The sequence below is a fragment of the Paramormyrops kingsleyae genome, chromosome 20, assembly GCF_048594095.1.
Source record: "Paramormyrops kingsleyae isolate MSU_618 chromosome 20, PKINGS_0.4, whole genome shotgun sequence".
NCBI lineage: Eukaryota > Metazoa > Chordata > Actinopteri > Osteoglossiformes > Mormyridae > Paramormyrops > Paramormyrops kingsleyae.
The window spans coordinates 2,004,007-2,027,263 of NC_132816.1; the positions used below are offsets into that span (position 1 = coordinate 2,004,007).

The window sequence follows — 23,257 nt, forward strand, 5'->3', positions numbered from 1 at the left end:
CAGCTACTGCAAATCTGAGTATGTTTTTTTTTCTCTCCACTTTAATGCGGGAAGCAAAGAGACATTTTATAGCCTACTGACCAGGGATGAGTGTCCCGATAACGATTGATATTGGTGAATAACGAAAAAGATAACGAACCTCTTAGCGTCACGAAGCTCACCCCACCCCAGTATAGCTGATATTCTGGTTTTAACGTCGTATGCGTACTACTCACATCTTACAGCAAAACAAATTAATTTGTTAGCGTAACATTGTGTACTTGAACGCTCCTCCATTTTTTACAAAATAAAAAGTTTATAAATTAAACATTATAATTACCTAGCTTAATAAGAAAACTAGCATCAACCCATTGTTTTATTAGTTATTTTTGTTTTGAAAATGATCACTTACTTTCCTTGATACTCTAGCATTACATTATTTATGAGGCTTAGTTGAGGGAAAAGTGCATATTTTATATCGGATGAACGTTAATGAGGAGGCGTGCTACAGGTTGATGAATCAGTCTTTCGGTTGTGTCATAGTGAACGTTACATTTATATTATAGCATTATTACATTTTACTCATATTTAAAGTAACCTTGGGTATTGACCCCATTCTTTTGCTCCGCTATTAATTTTATACACCTTTTCCCGCGGTAGATAACGGCGCAGCATTGGGTCAATACACTGCAAGCTGTAATGTATATATTAACCAAGAATGCTCAACATAATTCTTCTGTTTTTAGATTTAACTGCCTGTATCATATAACAGAGCACATGTCTGAGCGATTCATGCTGACTTGTGCCCCTTGAAGTAAATTGGTTTTATTAGTCTTCCCCTGTAACGCGCCGCGTCTTATTCTTATCACTTCTTGCATGTTTTGCTTTTGCACACCAGACTTCCTCACTTTTTCCGCTCTATCTGTACTTGTGAGCGCAGTTTGCTCCGTCGGCCGGTGTTTCTGACAGTCGTTCAGCGCTCCCGTACCCGGCGTCCGCAGCCCTCCGTGGGATATGTGCAGGAGATCGGATAAAAATCAGGTTTTACATCGCAGGATTTGCATTTCAGTGAAACTAGGTATGTTTACTGCGATCGGCGCTTTAACTTCTTTTACAAGGCGTGTAAATCATGTCGCGCACTGTAAAAAACGAAAGTACATTTATTCACCTAATCAGGCATTATTTTGAACCCCAGTCCTCGGGTACGATTTCTTTTATCAAAATTTTACATGTCTGATATTGTTAAGGAGTTGCAGTTTTTTTTTTAAAGAGGATTATTGAAATATTAATGCAGTATACCAAAACAGCGCACCGAGATGGTCTTGCAATCGCGGGGATTTCCCAGTAGCTTGAACTGCACATGCTTTTGGTTGGGTATATATCTCTGAATGTCTTTGGCAATGCACAGGTTTTCTTAAAGCCCAGTAAATGATACGTTTATTTTATAATTTAATACAACACCCGCTAATGGAACCAGCATCAATTTGAAAAACTTGCAAGTTGGAATTCTCATATTTACGGTGACGATGAGCAAATGCAGTTTGGTGGCGTGTGAAACTTTGATTCGTGGCCTTTAATACTGCCTGAATAAATACGTGCAGGATTGGGCAACATCTGCTCTGACACCGTGCGTCCTTAAACACCGTCGCTTTCACGATGACTCGAGGGGTATTCAGAGGTTTTATGAAGAGCAGAGCATAGGTGTGTAATACTTTCGACATTCATTGAATCATTTGAAGCGTTGGAAGACAGCAGTAAAGTTTTATTTTTGGTCACTAGTGATTACATCGTGAAAATGAACTTTAAATCAAGTATAAATCAAAAGTATAATCAAAAGTTGGTGCTCACGTCATGATAGTGTACGTATGTATTTTTGACAGTTCCCAACCCCCAGCTGTAATTATAGGGGTTACAATACACGTTTTAGAAAAACTTAAAGAAAACTTATTCAGAACTTGGTATGACTACACTGAGAACGACATGATGGTAGCCTTTGTTGTATTTATCGTGTGTTGTTGGCATGTATCTTTCGCGGCTCCTGGCTGGACATTTGTAATCACCAGTAATAGAAACGTCACCATTTGCTTCATGAACTTGTTTGCCTCATGTGTCGCAGTTTAAAGGTGCTGGTTTCTCCATGTCTCTGTACCTCCAGGGCAGGATGTTGCCTACTCTCATATTCCCCTCATTTTTTTCATTTCTTTCGGGGTCCTTCAGAGCCAGGTTAGCATGTGGCTAATCGATGGGGCTGTTTGGTTACAGTGTTTGTGTTTCTCTCTACACTTTTTCTTTTGAAAACGCTATTGAGCTGTATGATGTGGAATAGCGCAGGTGCACTGCACGTTAAGGCGAGCTGTCTATCTGATACCTCGCCCTTTCCTGTCTCTGGTTTTGTGGTGTAGAGTGAGCAGGTTACAGAGGTACATTTCTGCAGTTCCGGCAGTTCTGGTGGCGTTTCGTTCAGAGATGCCGTTAGTCTGTCATCCTGTAGCAGTGCAGAGCGTAGGAGACCCCATGCGGATCTGGTTGAAAAGATGACGGGGTGCTGATGGGATGTCTGCAATGTGGAATCAGACAGGTGGTTTGGTTATCTGCGACGTGATGATTGGTGACTGGATGGGCAGGGCCATCTCAAAACCCCTTATCAGATCTCTGTTGCAGATCTAATGTAATGCATACAAGTGTTTTTTCACTATCTGAAAATGGTTACCATCTTACAGTCTTGAGGGGTTGGGTCCCTCTCACGGTGTTTTTCATATATTTTAAAGTATTAATTTTTTTCTTTCTCTGTCTTTGAACATACATGTGAAGTACAACAGGAGTCTCCGTCCCCAGGCAGCAGTCACTGTCACCTCAGACTGGAGTCTCCGTCCCCAGGCAGCAGTCACTGTCACCTCAGACAGGAGTCTCCATCCTCAGACAGGACTCTCTGTCTTTCGGTAGGAGTTTTTGTCCTCATACAGGAGTCTCAAACATCAGACTGAAGTCTCTGTCCTCTGATTGGAGTCTCTGACCTTAGTCAGGAGTTTCAAAATCCTCAAATAGGAGTCACTGCCTTCTCAGACAGAAATCTCCATCTTCAGGCAGGACTCTATGTCCTCAGACCGGAGTCTGTGATTGGAGTCACTGTCACCTCAGAAAGGAGTCTTCATACTCAGACTGGACTCTATGTCCTCTGGTAGGAGTCTCTGTCCTCAAGCATGAGTCTCCATTCTCAGACAGAAGTCATTGTCTCATCAGACAGGAGTCTCTGTTCCCAGGTAGACTTCTCCATAATCAGGTGTTCTCTCTCTTCATGGTGCAGGCTAAATGGCTTCCGAGGAATGTGCTGGTGCAGATGCCCGATCCAGGGGCTTCTGTCGGCAGAACTCGGGTGTGGTCAGCTCGTGGGAGTTTGACCCAGCCCTGATAATAGGGGTGCTGAAGTTTGTGGAGAAGCTGGAGGAGCAGTACATGTGTCCCAGTTGTGGGCGCGTGGTGCTGAACCCACACCAGACTGGATGCGGGCATATCTTCTGCTACCAGTGCATCCGAGCTTTTCTGTAAGAGGTCGAGAGAACGTACCGACGAACCACGCTTCTCCAATTCAGATTATGCATCATCTCATTAATTACCGTACATTGCAGAGCTTTTTATGCCATATGTACACGGTAAAATGACTTGCTTCAGACAATAATAAATAGACCATACAAAACAGATACCAATAAATAAAAATAAAGAACAAACAAATATCAATAAGTAACACTACTATGCCCAGAATACACACACAAAAGAAACATGAAAAATTGTCGGATATAACAGGGCATATCATAAAATTTGAACTAAAATATTAAAATAAACTGATTCAAATAAACTTTGAATTTTTTTTTATTTGTACATGAAATAACATATTAAAAATGTGTGAGTTACGTATTGCTGTATTGTGAGTTACCTATGGCATATTCTTACTCTTGGAGTTTATTGTGCTTATACGCATATGCTTCTGCCTTTCAGGGAAGGGGGCGCCACTCCAACATGCCCCATTGACAACAGTGTCATTAAAGCCAATGAGGTGAGGTTTAGAGGGAGGAGATACTGGATGGGCCAGATGGTCAGACCACAGAAAAAGCTCTTCCATCATCTTTACTTGATTAAAAATACACAAAGTGGACATACAGATATGTTGATGATACTTGTTTTGTGTTAATTCCTGTAGGTTTTTCAAGATAATTGTTGCAAAAGGGAGATTTCAAACTTAGAAATCTACTGCACCAACTCTCCAAGTTGCTCCCAAAAAGTGACTCTGTGTCGTTTGCAGGTAAGCTGCGGGTGTCTTCTGTTTTCTTGTAACATAATAATTGTTCCATTCATCTGTTTTCTATAATTGCATATCCATCTATCTTCCATGCAGCACTGTTTACTGGGCCTTGGAGAGCCTGATAGAACGATATTTAATTCATATTTTATTATTTAGCAAACAATCGTATATACAGTACAGGTTTGAATGTTTGCACAGTGTTTGGTAATGTAAATCTGATGGAGTATATTAGATGAGTGTGTCTCACACATGCAGCACGTAAACCCTCAAACCGTAATTTCTGCAGTGCTCGTTACCTTTCTGTCACTTCCCGTAATTCCCAGGATCACCTGAAGATCTGTCCGTTTGAATCGCTCCAGTGCACTAACTCGGGCTGCCCGGACGTCTTATTGCGCAAGGACCTGGAGAAGCACCTGAGCAGCAAATGCACCTATCGCATGGAGCCGTGTCCACACTGCCAGAAGCATTACATGCTGATACAGCTGATGGTGAGGTCACACCTTCCCGCCGGCCTCCTGGCCACAGCCTACGGGCTGGGAAGCACAGCCTGTGACACAGTCTCTCTGCATCATCTTAGGACCACGAAAGCACCATCTGCCCAGCGGTGAAGGTCCAGTGCCCTCACAACTGTCAGCAGATGATTAAAAGGCATAAGGTCAGTCATGGGCCTTGTTAGGTCCGATCACTCGGGGCTATAGCACGAGTATTTTAAGCCAAGCCCAAGTATTTTAGCCCCAATACCAGTTTAAAAAATAAAAAAAAAGTCAAGCCCCAAGTAAATTTGACTTAGCCCTTTGATCTTATCAATAGCTAGAAACACCCCTAAGGTCACCCTTTTCAAGACTTCTTTCCTTTCTTTTGAAAAATTTAAAGAAAATTTGAAAATTAAGATTTTCACACGTCCATCGGAAATAGCATTTCATGCACTTTGTGCTGAAAATCACTTGATGGCTTTTGTTCTGCAAAGCTTCACAGTTCTCTGATGTGTTGATCACTGCACTGTCACACATCGAAGAGAGCTCACCTTCCTCCTTTTCTCACTCTAGAAAATAGTTTCCCATTCACTTAAAATTTCGAAGTAGTCTGAATAAACCAAGATTTTAAAATGACACCTAGTATGATTCTATTGTATTTAAACATGTAATATCAGAATCAGGTTTATTGGCCAAGTGTGTGTGTGACACACACAAGGAATTTGTTTCCTGCAGTTGGTGTCTCTCCGGTACAATATAAAAGAGTATTACAATATTCTTGTAATACTCTTTCCCATGATGTTGTGATGTTGTGTTCATGACTGGTTCACTGATAGTTGTACCTCAGGAATGATTTCTGACTGCTGCTTGGTGCCTGTGATCCTTTCCTAGCTTAAAGATCATTATCACGAGTGTCCTGAAGTGGTGACGGACTGCATCTATAAGAAATATGGCTGCTGCGTTAGGGTTCGTACACATTCTGGCTCATTTCTGACCCAACAACCATGCCTGTGATTAATGCATGCCATTCACTAAAACAGAAATTCCTGGGAATTAGTTTGACACAATGTTACTTGGTCCAGTAGACCCTTTCGTAAGCATTGCTTTGTCTCTTTCCTTTGAACAGGAGAAGCGTGTGAAGGTTCAGGTTCATGAGGATGCTGCTCTCAATGACCACCTGCTGCTTGTTCTTGAGAGCAACACCAAGCTGGAGAAACAGGCATGATGAGCCTTTCCTTCGCCCACCCTCATGGGAGTTTTACTTACACAAAAATATTCTTAGGGCAGAATGAAAAATGATTGGTTCAGAGAGATATCCAATCGGATTATAGAAGAGGTGGGTCCAAGCAACTAGAGGAGGCAGGACCAAGGCATCTGATTATAAGTGTTTGGAAGGGCCACTGTTATAAGTGTTTGAAAGTTGGATGGATCCATTCCAATCCATCTATAAGCCCACACAACACAGGAAGAACAATAAACTCCACCAGTGGGGATGTAAACTTGGCAACTCTGGTGGTGTGAGGGGTGACAGTGCCACTCACTGAATCACAGTCCCACTGTAAGTGTTAATGGCAAGTTGAATTATTTAGTTTCGAGAACAACACTGTTTCCTTTATTGTAGCTTCTAGCTAGACATTTCCCTAGATGCACACCATTGTAAGCCAAAATTAGGCGTTATCTGAGTGGTGAATGGTCTCTGGACAGATCGATGACCTGCAGCAGAACCTAGTGCTGAAGCATCATGAGTTCCAGGAGAGGACCAACTTAGTCAGCAGCCTGGAGAGGGAGTTCAAGCCACTGGCACAGCAGATGACGAGGAGTGACCACATGCTATCGACCCTGCAGGTACTAGTCGCTACCCAACACATCATCGCTACCTGCATATTATTGTGAAATACACCAATTTCCTGCTTACATTGCAAAGGAGAGTTGCTTCCATACTGTGGTTACTCTGGTAAGCTATGGTAGGCAAAGCTTGTTATGCTTGTTGTGCATGTTGATACGGGCTTCCTGTCACAGAGGTCCCTCGAGGAGCAGAAGGACCGGGTCTCCGCCATTCAGCTCCAACTCCAGCAGCTCACCCAGGCTTTTAGCCAAGACTCAGGCCGCACTGAGCTGGCTCAGCTCAGGTGCTCTTTGGACAACCTGAAACAGCAGGTGTCTGTCATTGAGGGGCTCAAAGAACGGCTGGGTGAGTCACCGGAGCAACCCGGCCAGAGGGTGGGATTGGCCAATCAGAATGAACAGGGGCGTGTAGAGGTGGCGGGGCCATTGGGACACTGCACTCAGCTGAAAGCTGATTGGTCCCCAGAGTGCCCCTTGTCACTCGCCGATTCAAACCATATAATTAGCAAATGATGAAGTTTGCCCTTGTATATAAATTATGGCCCCTCTGACGCCCCTCCTCACCTAGAATTGCCCCTGAAAAGATACAAATAGTTGAATGTAGTCTTCAGAAATTGCCAGATAGCAACAACAGCAGCTCACTCAGGCTTTCAGGCAGGACTTGGGCCGTACCAAGCTGCCCCAGCTCAGGTGCTTGATTTACAACCTGAAACAGAAGGTATCAGTCATTAACATTTTCTAATACTGAAAACAGGTACTCATCAGTATTGAAGTCGTTACACGTAGACATGATATTTCGTTGTATTGAATGTTCATCTTCTCTAACCCCCGCAGTCATGCTCGAGGACAACTACATGCGTCACACGAGGCTGCTGAACATCCACGTGGATCAGCTGCGGCGCAACGAAGAGCGCTTCCATGAGCTGGAGTCCACCTCATACAACGGGAAGCTCATCTGGAAGATCCGCGACTACCAGAAGAAGAAGAAGGAGACTGCGGCAGAGGGCCGTGCCCTCTTCAGCTCCCCCTTCTATACCAGCCGCAGCGGCTACAAGCTGAGCGCCCGCGCCTACCTCAACGGGGACGGCTCGGGCCGGGGTACCCACCTATCCCTCTACGTGGTGCTGATGCGGGGCGATTTTGATGCCCTCCTGCCCTGGCCGTTCCAGCAGTCCGTGGCCCTCACGGTGATGGACCAGAGTGGCAGCCGCAAGGACGTCACCACGGTCTTCAAGCCCGACCCGAACAGCAGCAGCTTCCACAGGCCCACGTCGGACATGAACGTGGCCACCGGATTTCCCAGCTTCGTCTCCCACGCTGAGCTGGAGGCCACCAAGGATGCAGTGTTTGTGAAGGACGAAACACTCTTCATCAAAGTCAAGGTGGACACGACTGGCCTGGAGGACCTTTAGCTCTTAGGACCGAAGATACACCCTTGTGCAAATTCATTGAAACAAGTAGGAATTTTTTACAATCTGATTTTAAATTTCATTCAGAAAAGCCAACAATATGCTATCATTAGTTGTAGGAAACTTCTAGAGGTGCACCGATCCCACTTCTTCAGTGTTGATTACGATCCCGATACCAGAACAGTGGGTATCAGCCGACACCAGGGCTCTTTTTTTAAACCAGTAAATACAAATGAAAAAAATGTTTGCCAAAGAAGCTTTGTTAATTAGGCTACTAGAAACATACAAAATGTACTGTTCCACCTCATTTGTACATCTTGTTTTAAGCGTTTTTGAGGCATTTAGAGTTAGTTTTGAATATCTTCCCAGAGAGTATATGCAAGTGGCGAATGCTTAAAATGCCCCACAATTTTTCTCATACTGACAACAGCGTCACTTACACTTTGCTGCCATCACAGCCCCTTGTGTATCACAAGCTATAGTGAGTGCGAAAAACAGCCCAAGCTAGCGACTCCCAAACCATCAATTGATTTTTATTCTCACAAAGTTGCATGCGCTTTGTTTAGTGGGAAGTTCCACTAAACGCTACTCCCACTTCTCAAAAAAAAAAAAACACTTTGTTTTTACAAAGATTGCAAATCGCTGTGCTATTTGTTGTTGTTAAAAGCGTAAAATACTTCCTGATCGTCACCCTCTTATCTGATGTTCTTACGCTCCTCCTACTGCAAAGGGTATGCAGTGTAACAGCAGGTGGAAGTCACTGCGCTCACACCCACTGAGACGCAGAAAAATTGATGGCAGCCTTAGCGTTGAGCTTGAATGGCACAAAAACACATCTAATATGGGAAAGAGCTGTTGTGCGATTGATTGTACAATTTAACAAGAAATAGGAGCTCTCTTTTTACAGACTGCCGAAAACTAAATAAATAAGTATTGGATGTGGATCGGTTGCATATGGCCGATACCCGATCTGTCTAATCAGCATGGATATCTTTCAGCATGATTTAGCCCTGTGCCATATGTCAAAAATAGTGAGGACTTTAATCAAGAAGAAAATCAAGGTACTAGACTGGCCTGGAAACTCTCTGGATTTAAACCCTATAGAGAATCTGTGGTCAGTCGGTAAGCGGGGCCTTCGGGGAATGGACTCTACCACAAATGATAAACATATTCTGGCTTTAATTCAAGTATCATACTGGGACCCCAAGAGCGTCAAAGACAGCTCAAAATCAATGCGTACTTTAGTTTAGGGTTGGATTGATATTTGAATTCGCTTTATCAATTATTGCTGCAAAAAATATCAAGATTACTGATAATCTCTAAACACATGATCATGAATGACAATATGTTTATATAGCTTATATTGCATTTTCGTTTACATAGGTAATGTTTTGTTAATAATGCCCTTAAAACAGTGCTCTATAACCTATAATTTCCAATATTTGGTTGACACAAATATCTATGTCGCTGTGCAGACAGCTTTACAGTCTAATGCAAATCTAGCACGTGAAAGCCCTTTTTGTCATGTTTACAACTCATGACACAAATGCAAAAACTACTCAAGACCCAATTAAAGCATTCTTTTCACCTTCTATTTTCTCCATTTGTGGCAGGAAGTATTGCCCAAATAAACAGCACACCAGCAGTGGACAGTATTGTAAGCGTGTACTGTAGCTCAGTGGGCTAAGCCTGTGTGCCTGTAATCACAAGGTTGCCCGTTCAAACCCAGCCTCAACTTGTCTGCGGGGTCCTTGAGCAAGGCCCTTAACCCCCAGCTCCCTGGTGGCTGCTCTTCATGGACAGCATGCTCCACAAAGAGCAAGTTGAGGGAGGCATAAAAAGAATTTCCCCATGAGGGACAATAAAGGATTGATTATAAGAAAAGTAAACAATGCCCAACACAGACATTATGCAGTTTAATAATAATAATAACTATCATAATCACAAAAAAAACAATAAGATAGGAAGGCAAGTTTTAGTACGCTATATATACAGCTCTGAAATACATTAAGAGACTACCATATTTTTATAAAATGTGCATTGGTAAATTCTGGTTTAATCGTGGTTCTGCTGGCAGAAGGCTATGCTGAGCAGCAAGATGTTCCCAGGTTCAAAATTTCTAAGACAGCAGTACACAAGAATAAGGTGAAGCAGGAGACACTGGGAACAACCAGATACCAACCAGGTTAAGGGTGGAAGCAACTTTCTAATGCCAGATGTGACTGTTAACTTATCCGACAGTTTCTCATGAATCGGAGGAAGACATCAAGTTCCCATTCAAAAGGAATGGGAAACATTAAGTGCAGGTGTGAAGTGCACTGCTAGAAGAGTTCGTATCAGGCTCCTAGAAGCAGGGCTGAAGTCCAATAAAGCAAGGAAGAAGCCCTTCATTAATGAGAAACAGAGAACAACCAGGCTGCAGTTCGCAAAAAAAAAAAAATAATTATATTTTACTGTCACGCTTCAGACGAAGACAAGAGATGGGACCCAGTTTGCATGAGACTGTGGTTTTATTGGGAAATCCGGAGCAACCAAAACCAAAACACAGAGCTGGAGGCGAAGTCAGGTACAGTCGAAAGGGGTCGGAAGCCGGGATGGTCAGTCCTACGTCAACACACCAGACGAGGGGACGTGAAGGACGGGAAGGACAAAAGGCAGGAACATGCAGGAGTTGGGGAGATGAGGGATCCAGGGCAGGCGGGTCAGGTAGGCAGGGCAGGCGAGAGAGACGAAAGACAAGCGAGTGCTCAGTAAGGCTCATTAGATAAAGGCAACAATACTTCGCGCCGCTGTTCCTGACTCGATCACTTTTATACGGCGCCGATGTCCACGTGAAGTGGTTTCAGCTGTTGCCCCGCCTAGGTGGGCGTGGTCACCTGTCCGGGCGTGAAACAAAATTTTGCTGTGGTCTCTTAATTTTTTCCTCAACTGTATATAATATTGGTGAACCAGCATTGCTGTTTGGGATGTCATTGCTGGAATTACGTCTTTTTGGTGGGGTGTGCTTATCACAGTACTACAAGAAAAAAAGATTAATCTTGTGTTTGTCTTTCAATCAGATAACACGGTTTCACCTGGTGAAAATAGAATGAAAACTCTTCTCACTTGGATTTTTTTGATTATATCGATATAGCTGGAAAAAAATCAATGAGGAAAAAATACTGTATTTATTGATATTGCCAATATATTGATATTGATCTGCCCAAAGGCAGCACAGGACACCAGACAGGGATATACTTTAGACAAGATATGAGTCGATCACCAAGCACACACAATCATACAGTATAGGCTGGATATTTTGAGATGTGATTGAGTGTCTTTGGACTGGAGGAGGAAACCCATATGACAAAAGGAAACACGCTAGCTCTACATAGACATAGCAAGACAGTTTAAACCCGCAAGCCCAGAGGCATGAGGTGACGGTGCCAACCACAGAGCCACTCTGACAGCCATGGGCAAATCAGCAAGACGGATCTGTCATTAACTTCCTGTTAGTGCTAACTTCCTGTTAGCATGTCATTTTCTGTGTGAGTGTCAGAGTACCCTGATGGTTGTCACCTAGCCTGTACGTTTTGCTTGCTGGGGCCTAGATATGTATAGCCCTAGTGCCTGTGAAAAGGAAATAGATCAATGAATTAATGGCCGTTTCCATTTTTACCTTTGGTTGCTTTCATTAATTCCAATCTGCATTTCTGCCTCACTTCAAAATACAAAATTTCACTTCACCCCTTCTTACATCATTAAATTCAATTTTTTTTTATTTAGCTTAATTACGCATTGATAAGAATTACTTGATTTCCCAAGGTCTTTTATTTTGTTCTGAGCAGTATTGTATCTGTATTATATCTAGGTTACTGAGTATTTCTTCATTCTGATAACATTTTCCATGCTGTGAATCATACTCATTTGAATCTACGCATTTTAGTATGTTTCTATGTAAAAAAAAAAAAAAAAAAAACATTATCTGACATTCATGCAGTGTATGGTGTACATTTAAGTTACTTATTTACATCTCAGGCTTTCTAAAGAAACTTTCAGAATCAACAGGACATCACAGTGCACATGACTGTTACCCGCATCATGACAGGATTTATTTTAGGCAGCATGTCTTCTGAATACTGTACGTCATTTTATGTTTGGTCAAGCAATGAGTTGGAGCTCAGTTTCTTTCACCAATAACTTTATTTTTCATCTAATCAACTTTGGATAAAATGTCATCATTTATGCATTTCATTTATTTACCATCATATAACCATTCTATCTGATTTGTATAATAGAAATATTGATAATTTATTTTTGATACATCAGCATATTAAGTTCTGGAATTATTTATTGCTGCTCTAGAAGGCTGGATTGTATGACTTGCATTTCAAAGCCAGTCCACTGTTTCTCAACACTCAAAAGTGCGTCGTGGGACCATTTCCAGTGGGACTTGGGTTAAAAAGTATTATTTTTAATAATTCTTTAATATCGTTTATTTATTTATTTTTTTTTGCTTGACAAATTGTAGAGCCCCCCCCCACCCCACTTTGTTTGCAGGTATTACAAATTATATGTATTTAAAAAAAAAAAATCCTCTCCCATTTTTGTTTGCTGTTACGTTTACTTTACCAGCATTGCAGTATTTTCAGTGAAATAAATTTTCTTCAAAATTTAAGGATGTGTGTCCTGAGGCTAAATCAGTGGAGATCCGCTGACCCGGGTCGAGCTTCCAGGCTGTTTCTGCTTGTGGAGCAGCCACTTCTCTTCTTCACATTTGTTTATAGTAGTTCTTCTTTTCCGTGGACGCAGTTTTGTCCACTAATGGTGACGTGCAGTTTCGAGCGGACAGCTGAGCTTCTGGGATTAAGGTGGCAATTTTGCACATTTTGCTAACATATTTAATTAACGAGCCAAGCGATTGTCCCTCGGGGTGCTGATGGCTGCCATCTGTTGGCACGTCGTCACTCTGTTGTCACACTGTAAGGGATTCCCCTAGGATGAGGTATATGATCACATGGGGTATGAATAGAGGCTTCCGGAGATGTTTTCCAGGACCGTTATAAATTCATGTGTGATTCTGCAAATGTTAAATGATTTCAGTTGTTCTAATTTAAACATCATTCATATTAACATGATAAACTTACACACCAAACGTGCATAAGGGTAGTGTGTTGCTTGACTGGGTAGGGCTCTATCCCCATGTCCACAAGGTTGTGGTTTCAGATCCCACAACTGGCAATCATATCACTTTTGGGCCCTTGAGTAAGGCCCTGAACCTCGACTGCTCCAGGGATACTGTCTGCCTCTGCTCTCTGAACCACAGTTAAGCATAAATCAAGGTTGTAGGACCAGAATCTATCACAGTTTGCAGATTTCCCTGCTCAAAACACATCTACTAAACTTGGTTGGTTAGCTGATTTCAGCAGGGAACTGCAAACTGTGTTGGATTCTGCTCCCCCAGGACCGTAAATGGGGAACCCTGGCATAAATAAATGTATGATGCCAGTACCCCTGCTTGTGTGGCTTCTCTCCCCTTTGACAGGTGTGTGTCCATCACAATGCAGATATAATTAGCGCAGAGGCACATTGTTTTTAGCCCTGCAATGCGTGCCCCCCCCCCACCCCCCACCCAGCCGGGTTGTGTGTCGTGTGGGAGGCACGTCCGCTCACTGTTTATTAATACTTTCCAGGGCTAAGAGTGGCAGCATCGACACATTTGCAGGATGTGGAAGATAAAACGTATGTATTTCTCCTTCAGCGCGTTCCAGACCCTTTTTGTTTGAGTCTCTTTTTTGTCCTCTTGTCGCCTATTTGTTTCAGTTAAAACTCCCGGTTTCAGCTGTTCCCGCTGTTACAATGACCTGAGAGGCACGATGGAGTAGGAGATTTTGCTAGAGCACTAATGGTCTCACGCTGGGCTGCCATCATTCGTCGTCCTCACTTCATTACGTCATTCTAACCAAGGGAAATGTCTCTTTCAGCCCCCATCGAGCATCCACTGGAAGTGAAATACAAGCCTGTGCTGGAGGTATAGAAGTTAATTGCTTAAGCAGACTAATTAAAGGAAAATTGCCTGAAAATTACTAACTACTAATGTTGCATTGGTGTGTGAATCTGCAGTAACTCACCAGTGTGATATTGAGTTCACTGTTGCCTTGACTACTGATACAGTTAACAGTTGCATGACTAATAATAGCACAGAATCAAAAGTGATTGTGTGTGGTAGTAGAGCACGGCTATTTATAGGGCTGATCAAAGTGTCAGTGATGGCTGCAAGGCCTTACTGCTTTTTTGATATCTTTTAAACAGAATTTAACTTACCTGAATTGTCTCTTACTATCTTTGTTGGTGTCATGCAGTATGTTCAGAGAAGGCTACATTAAACATGATACCAGGGACAGCAATTTTATAGTCAATTTCCATCCTTCTACTTATAAAAGTGTAGATGTATGCCATCAAAAAACAGAAAAATCAGTGTACTGTAGCCTATGGCATCTCAGGTGGCCATTTTTAAACTGTTAGGTCAAATTCAGGCTAGTCTCATGCTGAGCATTAATGGCTAAAGAACAGCTCAGGATGGCAGAAACAACTGCTGCATTAAAAGTGAGGAGTGCTGCTGTTATCTTGTTCTATAAAATGTTATATTTCTGTGAAACTACCCACAGGAATTTTATAAATGAAAAAATTAAATAGGGAACTTGAACAAAATGGACTGAGAGACTTTGAAAAGGGAGACATTTATAAAAATGAGGCAGGCTTCCACAAAGCAGAGTTTGTGGCCCGTTTGGCAATTGGTGGTGATTCATTGCTGTCTAGGGGTGTTTAATGCACAGGCTTACCCAGGCTGAAGTCCAGGGGGCTCTGCTAAATTGGGCTGCACCTAACCTTGTTTAATAATACAGTGGTACCTCAAGAACTCGAAATTAATCTGTTCAGAACTCCGGACCAAATCCTAAAAAGTTCGAGTTCTAATCGAATTTTCCCCATAAGAAATAACTGAAAACCAATTAATTGGTTCCCGGCCCCAAATATATATATATATATTTTTTTAGCATTTAAATACAAAATGAACCGGACAAAACAAGAAAAGCATATACTGTACTAAAGACATCTAAGCACATTTATCAAAACAGTAATTTTTAAAGTAAGAAAACCTCGTGTGGAATCCCCGTGTGATCAGCTGTTTCTGGTTGTTGTCATTAGTCCTCTGTATTTAGTCCGCGTTTCAGTTTGTTTCCCCAGTCCGGTCATTGTATTGTCCGTCTGCGTTTTGCCTGCCTTACCTGTAATTAAACCCCGTATTCCTCGATACCCTGACGTCTGCGCCTTTGTCTCCGTTCCGTCCCCGCTGGGCACGACAATATTATTATAATTAAATTTATTAATGGTTTATTATTAATATTAAAATAATGAATAAGAAATCTTTATTTTTAAATGTATTTTATTATATAATAATAATTACTGTTACTGTCTATAATTATCTAAATGTATTTTTACTGTCTAAATATATGTATTCAGTTAGTATAAACATGCACGATGCTATCACAGGGTATGCGAGGCTGAGACTGAAGCGTTACCCTTTGTTTCCGCTGAGAGACGTGCCGCGTGACTCATTTCCTCGCGTGTACAAGTTTTCTTAGGTCGGCGTTCACGGTTTGACTTCTGAGATTCAGATCGAGTTCTAGGTAACTTTTTTTTCGAACTGGTTGGTTCATCTTTTAAGAAATTCAAGTTCTAATGAGGTCGAGAACTGAGGTACCACTGTATTTTAAACCTAGAGTTGCCACCTGTCACATTTGAACCAATATGGGTAATAATTTGTTACACAAACACAAATACAATATAATCTGGACCATGCAACTGATCCTCCCAACATTCTTATTGGCAAATTTTATCATCACCCCTCCCCCATTCTGGTTGACAATTTTTACTGTTGCCATCCCCTATCCCAGTCAACAACTACACCATTGTAGAAATTAGTCGAAGACCCTCTGACAACTCAAATACAGAGGTGGATAGTTCAGGCACAGAGTACTCAGCTGGTTGGTTGAAACAAAACCTTGGTCTGGATTTTTAATATCTGGACCAGAACTATCCACTTCTGCTCAAATAGCCCAGGGACTTCTCACCATGTTTATTGGTGCCTGTTGATCCTATAAGAATGTTATACTGTACGTTACTGTACGTTACTATGACATGACACAGCCCTGAGCCCACGCCCATTCCCAGCATGATGCGCTGCTGTCCACCCCAGAGCAGGATGCCCCGGGACCCCATGACCCTCTTCAGGCTGAAGAGGCTGTCAGCCAGGGAGGAGTTTCCCAGCCTCGATGGCAATTACACCTGGATGGGCCGTATCCTCACGCCCCACATGTACGAGCGGCAGTTCAGCAGGGCCACGGAAAGCGGGGTCATCTTTGATGATGTCATACGGCCAGGGCTAGAAGAACCAGGTACAGAAACATGGCGAGACTCTCGGGCGATGCTCTAAGTAGCAGTTTTACATCTTTACATCAGATCACTCCAGATGAGAGTACTGTCATTTAATGCTATATTTTCAATTGAAAGTTTGACCAGAGAGTGAAGGAAAAGCGGCCAATGAGTGCTCAGCATATGTGGGACCTCCTTCAGGACAGCTGGACAAGCATCCCAGGAGGCCACCTTATGAAACTGGAGTACAGGAGGCAGTAGGGTCAGCCAGTCCCTGGAGCAATTGGGGCTAAGAGCCTTGCTGAAGGGCCCAATGGTGGGATCACTCTGCCAAACTGGGGATTTGACCCGGCAACCAAACCATAGAGCTGCCCCACCCCCAAACAAATAAATTTTTTTAACACTTTTTCGGCCAGTGAATAATTCTATATATGTTATTTCATAGTTTTGATGTCTTTAGAATTATTCTAAAATGTACAGAATAATAATTAACCATTCTATGGGTAGGTGTGTCCAAACTTTTGACTGGTGTTGTACTTACATTGTATTTAATTATCAGATGCTTTTTTCCAAAACTGCATATATTTTGGGCTGCCAGTGCCCAGCACAATTAGGGGTTAGGTCCATGCTGAAGTCACTCAGTAGATTCAAGGCTTTGAACTGACAACCTTCTGATTACAAACATAATGTCTTAACCGGCTGAACCACACACCACCCCTAACAAACTGATACTGTTTACATTTGATTTATTGAGCAGACTTTTTTGTCCAAAGCCAGGTACGTCATTTGTGAGAAAGCAGGGTCAGACAATGGCTAGAAAATTTGATGGTTAAGGCCCTTGCTCAGGGGCCCAATGACGAAAGTACCGTTCTGACCTTGGGATTTGGACCAGTTACCTGTTTAGGCACATAACATACACTGTGTGCTCCCATACTTAGAGGATATTATCATAAATGCATTTTAGGTCTTAACAAGTCACTTTAATTAGCCCGCTGTTGTACCCCCAATGGCACAACTAAAACCAAGTAAGGGTGTACCGAGGGGATTTAAGTGTGAAAGAAAATTTATTTGTGTTTAAATGCCAAGGGCTCTCCCCTGTAGTGTTTCTTTAGTCTTATCTAAATCTGTAACGCCTGCAACTGCTGACACAGCAGGAAATGGAAACTGATCTTAGAGGAACATGTGACGCTTACCCAGCTCAGGCCCGGTGCTCCTGTTCATGTCCGGGGCTGATAAGAAAGAAGATTTGCTTCATTTGGCTCCATAAACTAAGAAGTTTCCTATGCTGCTGGTCAACTTCTCAACAAAAGCCACAGTGCCAGATGCCTCATGCAGCGTGATAGAGTAAATCGTAATAAAGTCAGATGTAACCTACATTTTTATTGGATGGTAACAGATGGACAGTGGATCAGTAGGTAGTCAGAAGATCCTGAATTCTTTAATTTATCTAAGAAAGGCTTTGCTGCATATTAAAGTGAAACTGGGTGAATAAAGATTCTGAGACTACAGGTCATCAGTAAAAAAATGTACAGGGTTTAACAGCAGAAAAACATATATTCTAGTTACAAACCCTGATTTAATGTGTGAGGCGCAGCTGACGGCGAATGTTATATTCATAGCCGCAACTCACCATGCTCCAGCCAATGAGCTTCAGCTGCTGATGTGTCCCCATGTCCCTGCCCTGCCCAGGGACGCCCTCGGGACCCATGTCTGTCGGCTGCCTGGCCGGAGACGCCCAGTCTTATATCCTCTTCTGCGACTTTTTCGACCGTGTCATCGAGGGTTACCATGGCTACAAAATCACCAGCTCCTCGCAGGAGAGCGACTTCAACTACGACAATTTGAAGGTACACCTTATAATATGAAAACAAATAAACAATGTTGTTCAAGTGACATATTTATGTACTATGCTTAATGTGGATCATTGAACATAAGAACATAAGAACTATACAAACGAGAGGAGGCCATTCGGCCCATCGAGCTCGCTTGGGGAGAACTTAACTAATAGCTCAGAGTTGTTAAAATCTTATCTAGCTCTGATTTAAAGGAACCCAAGGATTCAGCTTGCACTACGTTATCAGGAAGACTACTCCATACTCTGACTACATGCTGTGTAAAGAATTGCTTCCTTAAATCCAGTTTGAAATGTTCTCCCGCTAATTTCCACCTATGGCCACGAGTTCTTGTATTTGAACTAATGCTGAAGTAACTATTCGGTTGAACAGCATCCAAACCGGTTAGAATCTTATAGACCTGGATCATGTCCCCCCTCAAATATATTTGGGAGCCCTTTAAGATCATTCTGAAACATTTTTTACAAATATGTATACAAAAGCATATTTTCTTCCTGATTTAAGTTTATATGAGCTGTAACTGGCAGAAGGAAAGCCTTACATATGGAGACCTGAGCATTTAGATTCAGTAGAATGTTCCTAAAACAGTTATGCATTGCTATTTAAACATGTAAACAGTCATGATTATAAGATGCTTCTTTGGATAAACAAAAAGTGCGGTGGATGGACACGTGACATGAGCGCCGGAACAGAAAGCATGATCATACCACAGACGTTTTGGCGACAGAGTGTGCTGCAGACTCTCGTGTGGCGTGTGCGTGGTCGACAGGGAGGCGACGACCTGGACGGCTCCTATGCACTGGGCTGCAGCGTCAGCGTCCGCCGCAGTGTGGATGGATTCACCTTCCCCACCCACTGCAGCCGCGGGGAACGGAGGCGCCTTTATGCACTGGCTAGCAAAGGTGAGGTCACTCCTTGAGTCCTTCACAGTTCCAGTTTAATTGTGTGTTCTCTGCGTGGATTGTAGTGTGACCATCTTTCCATCTTCTGCCCATTTTACCCTGCACTGATTCTTGGAAATTTGGATAAAACAGGTTTTAGTTCGGAAATTAAAAAGTTACTTAAATTACAAAATCTGAAGGTATATCATTATAGACTAAGGTCTTGGCTGTTCAGCAATGTATTTTTTTCATAAAATAGGCGTTTTTTCAAGTTATTACTTTGTTTTTGTCAACATAAAGTCAAAGTTGAGTGTAATGATTGGGGGGATTTGGGGGGAATGTTGTGAAGGTTGGATGAGGTAAGCCAAATGAACGTGGCATAACAGTGAATTGAGAGAGAGAGGGAAGGCACACCCCCTCCCCTAGGGTTGGACGACATGGAAGAAATATAGGGGGAATTACATCAATAAAATACAAAAGAGGTTAATGAAGCATCACAGGTCATAGTGGTATTTATTGTGATCAACAATTATATTTTAGCCTCCACTGAGGACCATTTGGAGGTTTCTGTCATCACCGTCAGACAGAAAACCTGACGGTGGTGACAAAAACCTACTCTTTCACATATGTATGAGTTGTTCACATTAGCCATTTTGTTTCCCCTCTGTTGCTAGCTACTTCAGACCTCTTCATAAAAAGTATACATTTATGTCATAATCTAATCTAATATATTTTTTTTACAAAAGAGACGGTGTTGACATGTTATGGTTGTGACAGTAGCAGTGTCCAAAAATATGAACAAGTTTAAGAGAAAATAGCAAACTTACAGGAGCTTGAGTGATCTTGAAGCATACAGTAGAGCTGAAGGTTTGAAAATGGGGTCCTCAAGAATGTAGTTGACCTTGTAGTTGCCTGATTTTATTGCTTTTTATAAATATCTGATGGTGGTGATGAATATGTGGGACACATTTTGAGCAACCACAGAGTAATAGTAAATATTGTTCAAAACTTACTGTTTGTAGTTCTTAACACATATTACTATGTACTCTCATGTGGTAAAGATATACTATTCAGTTCAATTATTACTTTTTGTTTTTTTAATCAAGTTGAAATGATTATCCCCTATCTGAGGACAACTGATTTTGTAGGCAATGGGCCAGCATATAATCATTAAATTAATAAAAATAAAAAATAAGCCTATAAAAGAACCTTACATATGTGCAAAGCACCCCCTAATTATAACCTTGCTTCTTTTTATACATGAAAATGTTATTAATTTCCATCAGAATGAGCACTTTTCTTAGTGGGACATGTTTTTGCCAAAGTTTCAAGAATCGGTGCCTAGTCAGGGGTCACAGTGGCCTAGAGCCCAATTGAGGCAGCACACAGGGACATCCAGAACAGGATGCCAGGCCATCTCAGGGCACCTGTACACACACTCTGTGGCCAAATTAATGACAGCAGTTAGCTTAACTGCTTGTCTTTGGACCAGCAGAGAACACCAGAGTAGCCAAAGAGAACCCTCATGACAGAAGGAGAACACTGAACCTGCACATGCACAGATCAGAGCTGGGGTTTGGACCCTCAGTCCTGGTTGTGTGGAACAGCAGTGCTACCCACTGATGAACTATAATGCCATAATCACTCTGAACTAACCGGACATGGATAGTTCAGGTCCAGTAATTAAAAATCCAGACCAAGATTTTGTTTCAACCAAGTATAAAGAGTCACAGACATAGAGTACTCAACTGGTTGATTGAAACAATATCTTGATCTGAATTTTTAATAATAATAATAATAATCAATCCTTTATTGTCCCTCATGGGGAAATTCTTTTTATGCCTCCCTCAACTAGCTCTTTGTGGCGCATGCTGTCTGTGAAGGGCAGCCACCTGTAGTGGTGCCCAGGGAGCTGGGGGTTAAGGGCCTTGCTCAAGGAGCCACAGACATGTTGAAGCTGGGTTTGAACCTGCAACCTTGTGATTACAGGCACACAGGCTTAGCCCACTGAGCCATACACTGCCCCTTTACTTTCTGGATCTGAACTATCTAGCTCTGGAACTAATTGTTGGTAAAGCACTTTTCAGCCCTCAGTCAGCTAGATGGCGAATTCCCCGGCCATCTGTATTCCCTGGAGGAACTGAAGGACAGGAAGCTGGCAGAAGGACCAGTGGTGCCATCTTCCCTCCTGATGAGGATTGGAGCTGCCAGGGATTGGCCTGATTCACGGGCAGTATGGTCAGTACCAGCCAAGCAAAATCAAAACCCTTCAATACATTGTGACTGGAGTCAAAGCCTTGGTTTCAGCTTTGGGGAAGTTTTGAAGCTCCACTGAGGTTGTTACTGTGAGGAACGTGTCTCTCTCAGGGTCGCCAAAGAAGACAGTTTGGTTGTGCGGATTAACTTTGAAGACCACCTTCGGCTTGTCTCTGAGCACAGTGACTCAAACATTAAAAAGGCGTTTGAAACTGTGTGCATCAACCTCCAAAGAGTGAGTTGATTATGGTTTTAATAATAATTCCAGTAAAATCTGTGCTTCAAGTGGGTGCCAGTATTCCTCTTATTATTCATTAACAGCTGCCGGTACCCCACTAGTTATTCAATATCAGGTGCCAGTACTCTGCTTGTTATTCAGCGCCAGGTACCGGTATTCACCTTGTTATTCAGTACCAGGTGCTGGTACTCCACTAGTTATTCAGTACCAGGTGATGGTACTCACCTTGTTATTCAGTGCCAGATGCTGGTATTCACCTTGTTATTCATTGCCAGTTGCCAGTACTCACCTTGTTATTCAGTACCAGTTGCCGATATTCACCTTGTTATTTAGTATCAGGTGCCAGTACTCCTCTTGTTATTCAGCACCAACAGATATTTAGAGGTGCCAGTAAGGTGAAAACCAAAGAGGTGCTCGTACTGTGACCAGTGAGTACTGGCCCACTTCAAGTATTCGGTAAAATTAATATTAGTAGCGACTTTTCAAACTTACTGATAAATGCTTATTGTTTGAGGTGGGAATAGACATAGTTTTCATTATGTAAGTACAGGAGTTTTATAAATATCTGGAAAAACAAGGATTAAAAAACAAACAAAAACCAAATATGAAAAATTTTTGCAGCATCAGCTGAAGGTACTTCTTTTGAAACAAAGCAGCAATCTAACTTCTGTCTTTTAGCCCCATGGTCATTAAAATAAAACGTACTGCAGAAAGTGTATTCCTTTCTTCACTTGAAATGCAGCTGGAAGTGATTTACAAGCAGATGAGACATGAGTTCATATGGAAGGAGCACTTGGGCTGGGTGGTGAGCTCTCCAGCAGAAGTGGGAACAGGACTGAGGGCCAGCGTCCAGGTGAAGCTGCAGCGTATGGCCCGACACAAGCACCTGGAGGACATATTGGAAAGACTGCGCCTCCGCATGGACACCACTGGTATCGCAACTCATTTTATGATAGTCTTCTAAAGGTGGCTGCATACTTCAAACTATGTCCGGACTGTGTGTTTTGTGTAGCCAACCGCAGATCAGAACAGATGAAAAAGTTTGCTTCAGGGACCCTACACGAAACAGTGATCACTGCGGTGATCACCCATTATATGACATTGTATTGCCAAAACGATATTGATTCCATCGATTTTGTGTGAAGCATGCAGCCACCATAACACTGCAGTAGGTTATGGAACGTATCACCTCTGGATATGGTGGGACAACTGTAATTGTATCTGATTTTTCTCTATTTCTCAATATTATTAATCCTGATTTATTTAAACAATCTTTTTTATGTAAAATGTCATAATTTTCCATTACAGATTCAGAGTTCTTGGCATATTAACATGGAAACATTATGAATATCAGAGTCCTGTTTGTAAACCTCCCTCCCCATGCAGAGTCCAGTGGGGTGTACAGGGTCATGAATGCCCACACCATCGGCCTGACAGAGGTGCAGATCATGCAGCTGCTGGTGGATGGAGTCAAGCTACTTATTGAGATGGAAAAGGCACTGAAGGATCCGGAGGGGGGCATTGAGCACTTGGTCCCAACTCAGAAGTAGAGAGGACGTTGTTCTCAGAAAGTGTGATCGATGCCAAGGATCAATAAAGTGTCTGAAATAGAAA

The 23,257-nt window shown here is 42.4% G+C and overlaps 2 protein-coding genes across 3 annotated transcripts; both read left to right on the top strand.

Moving 5' to 3' along the window:
- Positions 1 to 755: 755 nt before the first annotated feature.
- On the top strand, positions 756 to 8,601 carry traf5 (Tnf receptor-associated factor 5). 2 transcript variants are annotated; one of them, XM_023830401.2, is made up of 13 exons: positions 756 to 1,057; positions 2,791 to 2,918; positions 3,063 to 3,157; positions 3,284 to 3,521; positions 3,973 to 4,030; positions 4,175 to 4,276; positions 4,600 to 4,764; positions 4,854 to 4,931; positions 5,641 to 5,715; positions 5,876 to 5,968; positions 6,454 to 6,594; positions 6,769 to 6,940; positions 7,429 to 8,601. In XM_023830401.2, the coding sequence occupies exons 4-13, from the start codon at positions 3,289 to 3,291 to the stop codon at positions 8,004 to 8,006; spliced, it is 1,695 nt and encodes a 564-aa protein (XP_023686169.2). In that variant the 5' UTR covers positions 756 to 1,057; positions 2,791 to 2,918; positions 3,063 to 3,157; positions 3,284 to 3,288; the 3' UTR covers positions 8,007 to 8,601. The 2 variants fall into 2 exon arrangements, with proteins under 2 accessions (XP_023686169.2, XP_023686168.2); XM_023830400.2 differs by lacking the exon at positions 3,063 to 3,157.
- A 5,000-nt stretch (positions 8,602 to 13,601) lies between these two features.
- LOC111853456 (creatine kinase B-type) lies at positions 13,602 to 23,257 on the top strand. The gene is made up of 9 exons (XM_072703892.1): positions 13,602 to 13,724; positions 13,967 to 14,013; positions 16,240 to 16,438; positions 18,105 to 18,262; positions 19,038 to 19,170; positions 21,237 to 21,387; positions 21,517 to 21,640; positions 22,386 to 22,575; positions 23,030 to 23,257. Exons 1-9 carry the CDS (start codon positions 13,709 to 13,711, stop codon positions 23,191 to 23,193), a joined length of 1,182 nt encoding a protein of 393 aa, XP_072559993.1. The 5' UTR covers positions 13,602 to 13,708; the 3' UTR covers positions 23,194 to 23,257.

Excerpts from the sequence above, each read along its gene's own strand:
- traf5 (XM_023830401.2), top strand. The coding sequence starts at position 3,289 with ATGGCTTCCGAGGAATGTGCTGGTGCAGATGCCCGATCCAGGGGCTTC. Across the intron at positions 4,277-4,599 it reads TGACTCTGTGTCGTTTGCAG|GATCACCTGAAGATCTGTCC; the intron begins GTAAGCTGCGGG and ends CGTAATTCCCAG. Across the intron at positions 6,595-6,768 it reads ACATGCTATCGACCCTGCAG|AGGTCCCTCGAGGAGCAGAA; the intron begins GTACTAGTCGCT and ends TTCCTGTCACAG.
- LOC111853456 (XM_072703892.1), top strand. Across the intron at positions 21,641-22,385 it reads TGTGCATCAACCTCCAAAGA|CTGGAAGTGATTTACAAGCA; the intron begins GTGAGTTGATTA and ends CTTGAAATGCAG. Across the intron at positions 22,576-23,029 it reads CCTCCGCATGGACACCACTG|AGTCCAGTGGGGTGTACAGG; the intron begins GTATCGCAACTC and ends CTCCCCATGCAG.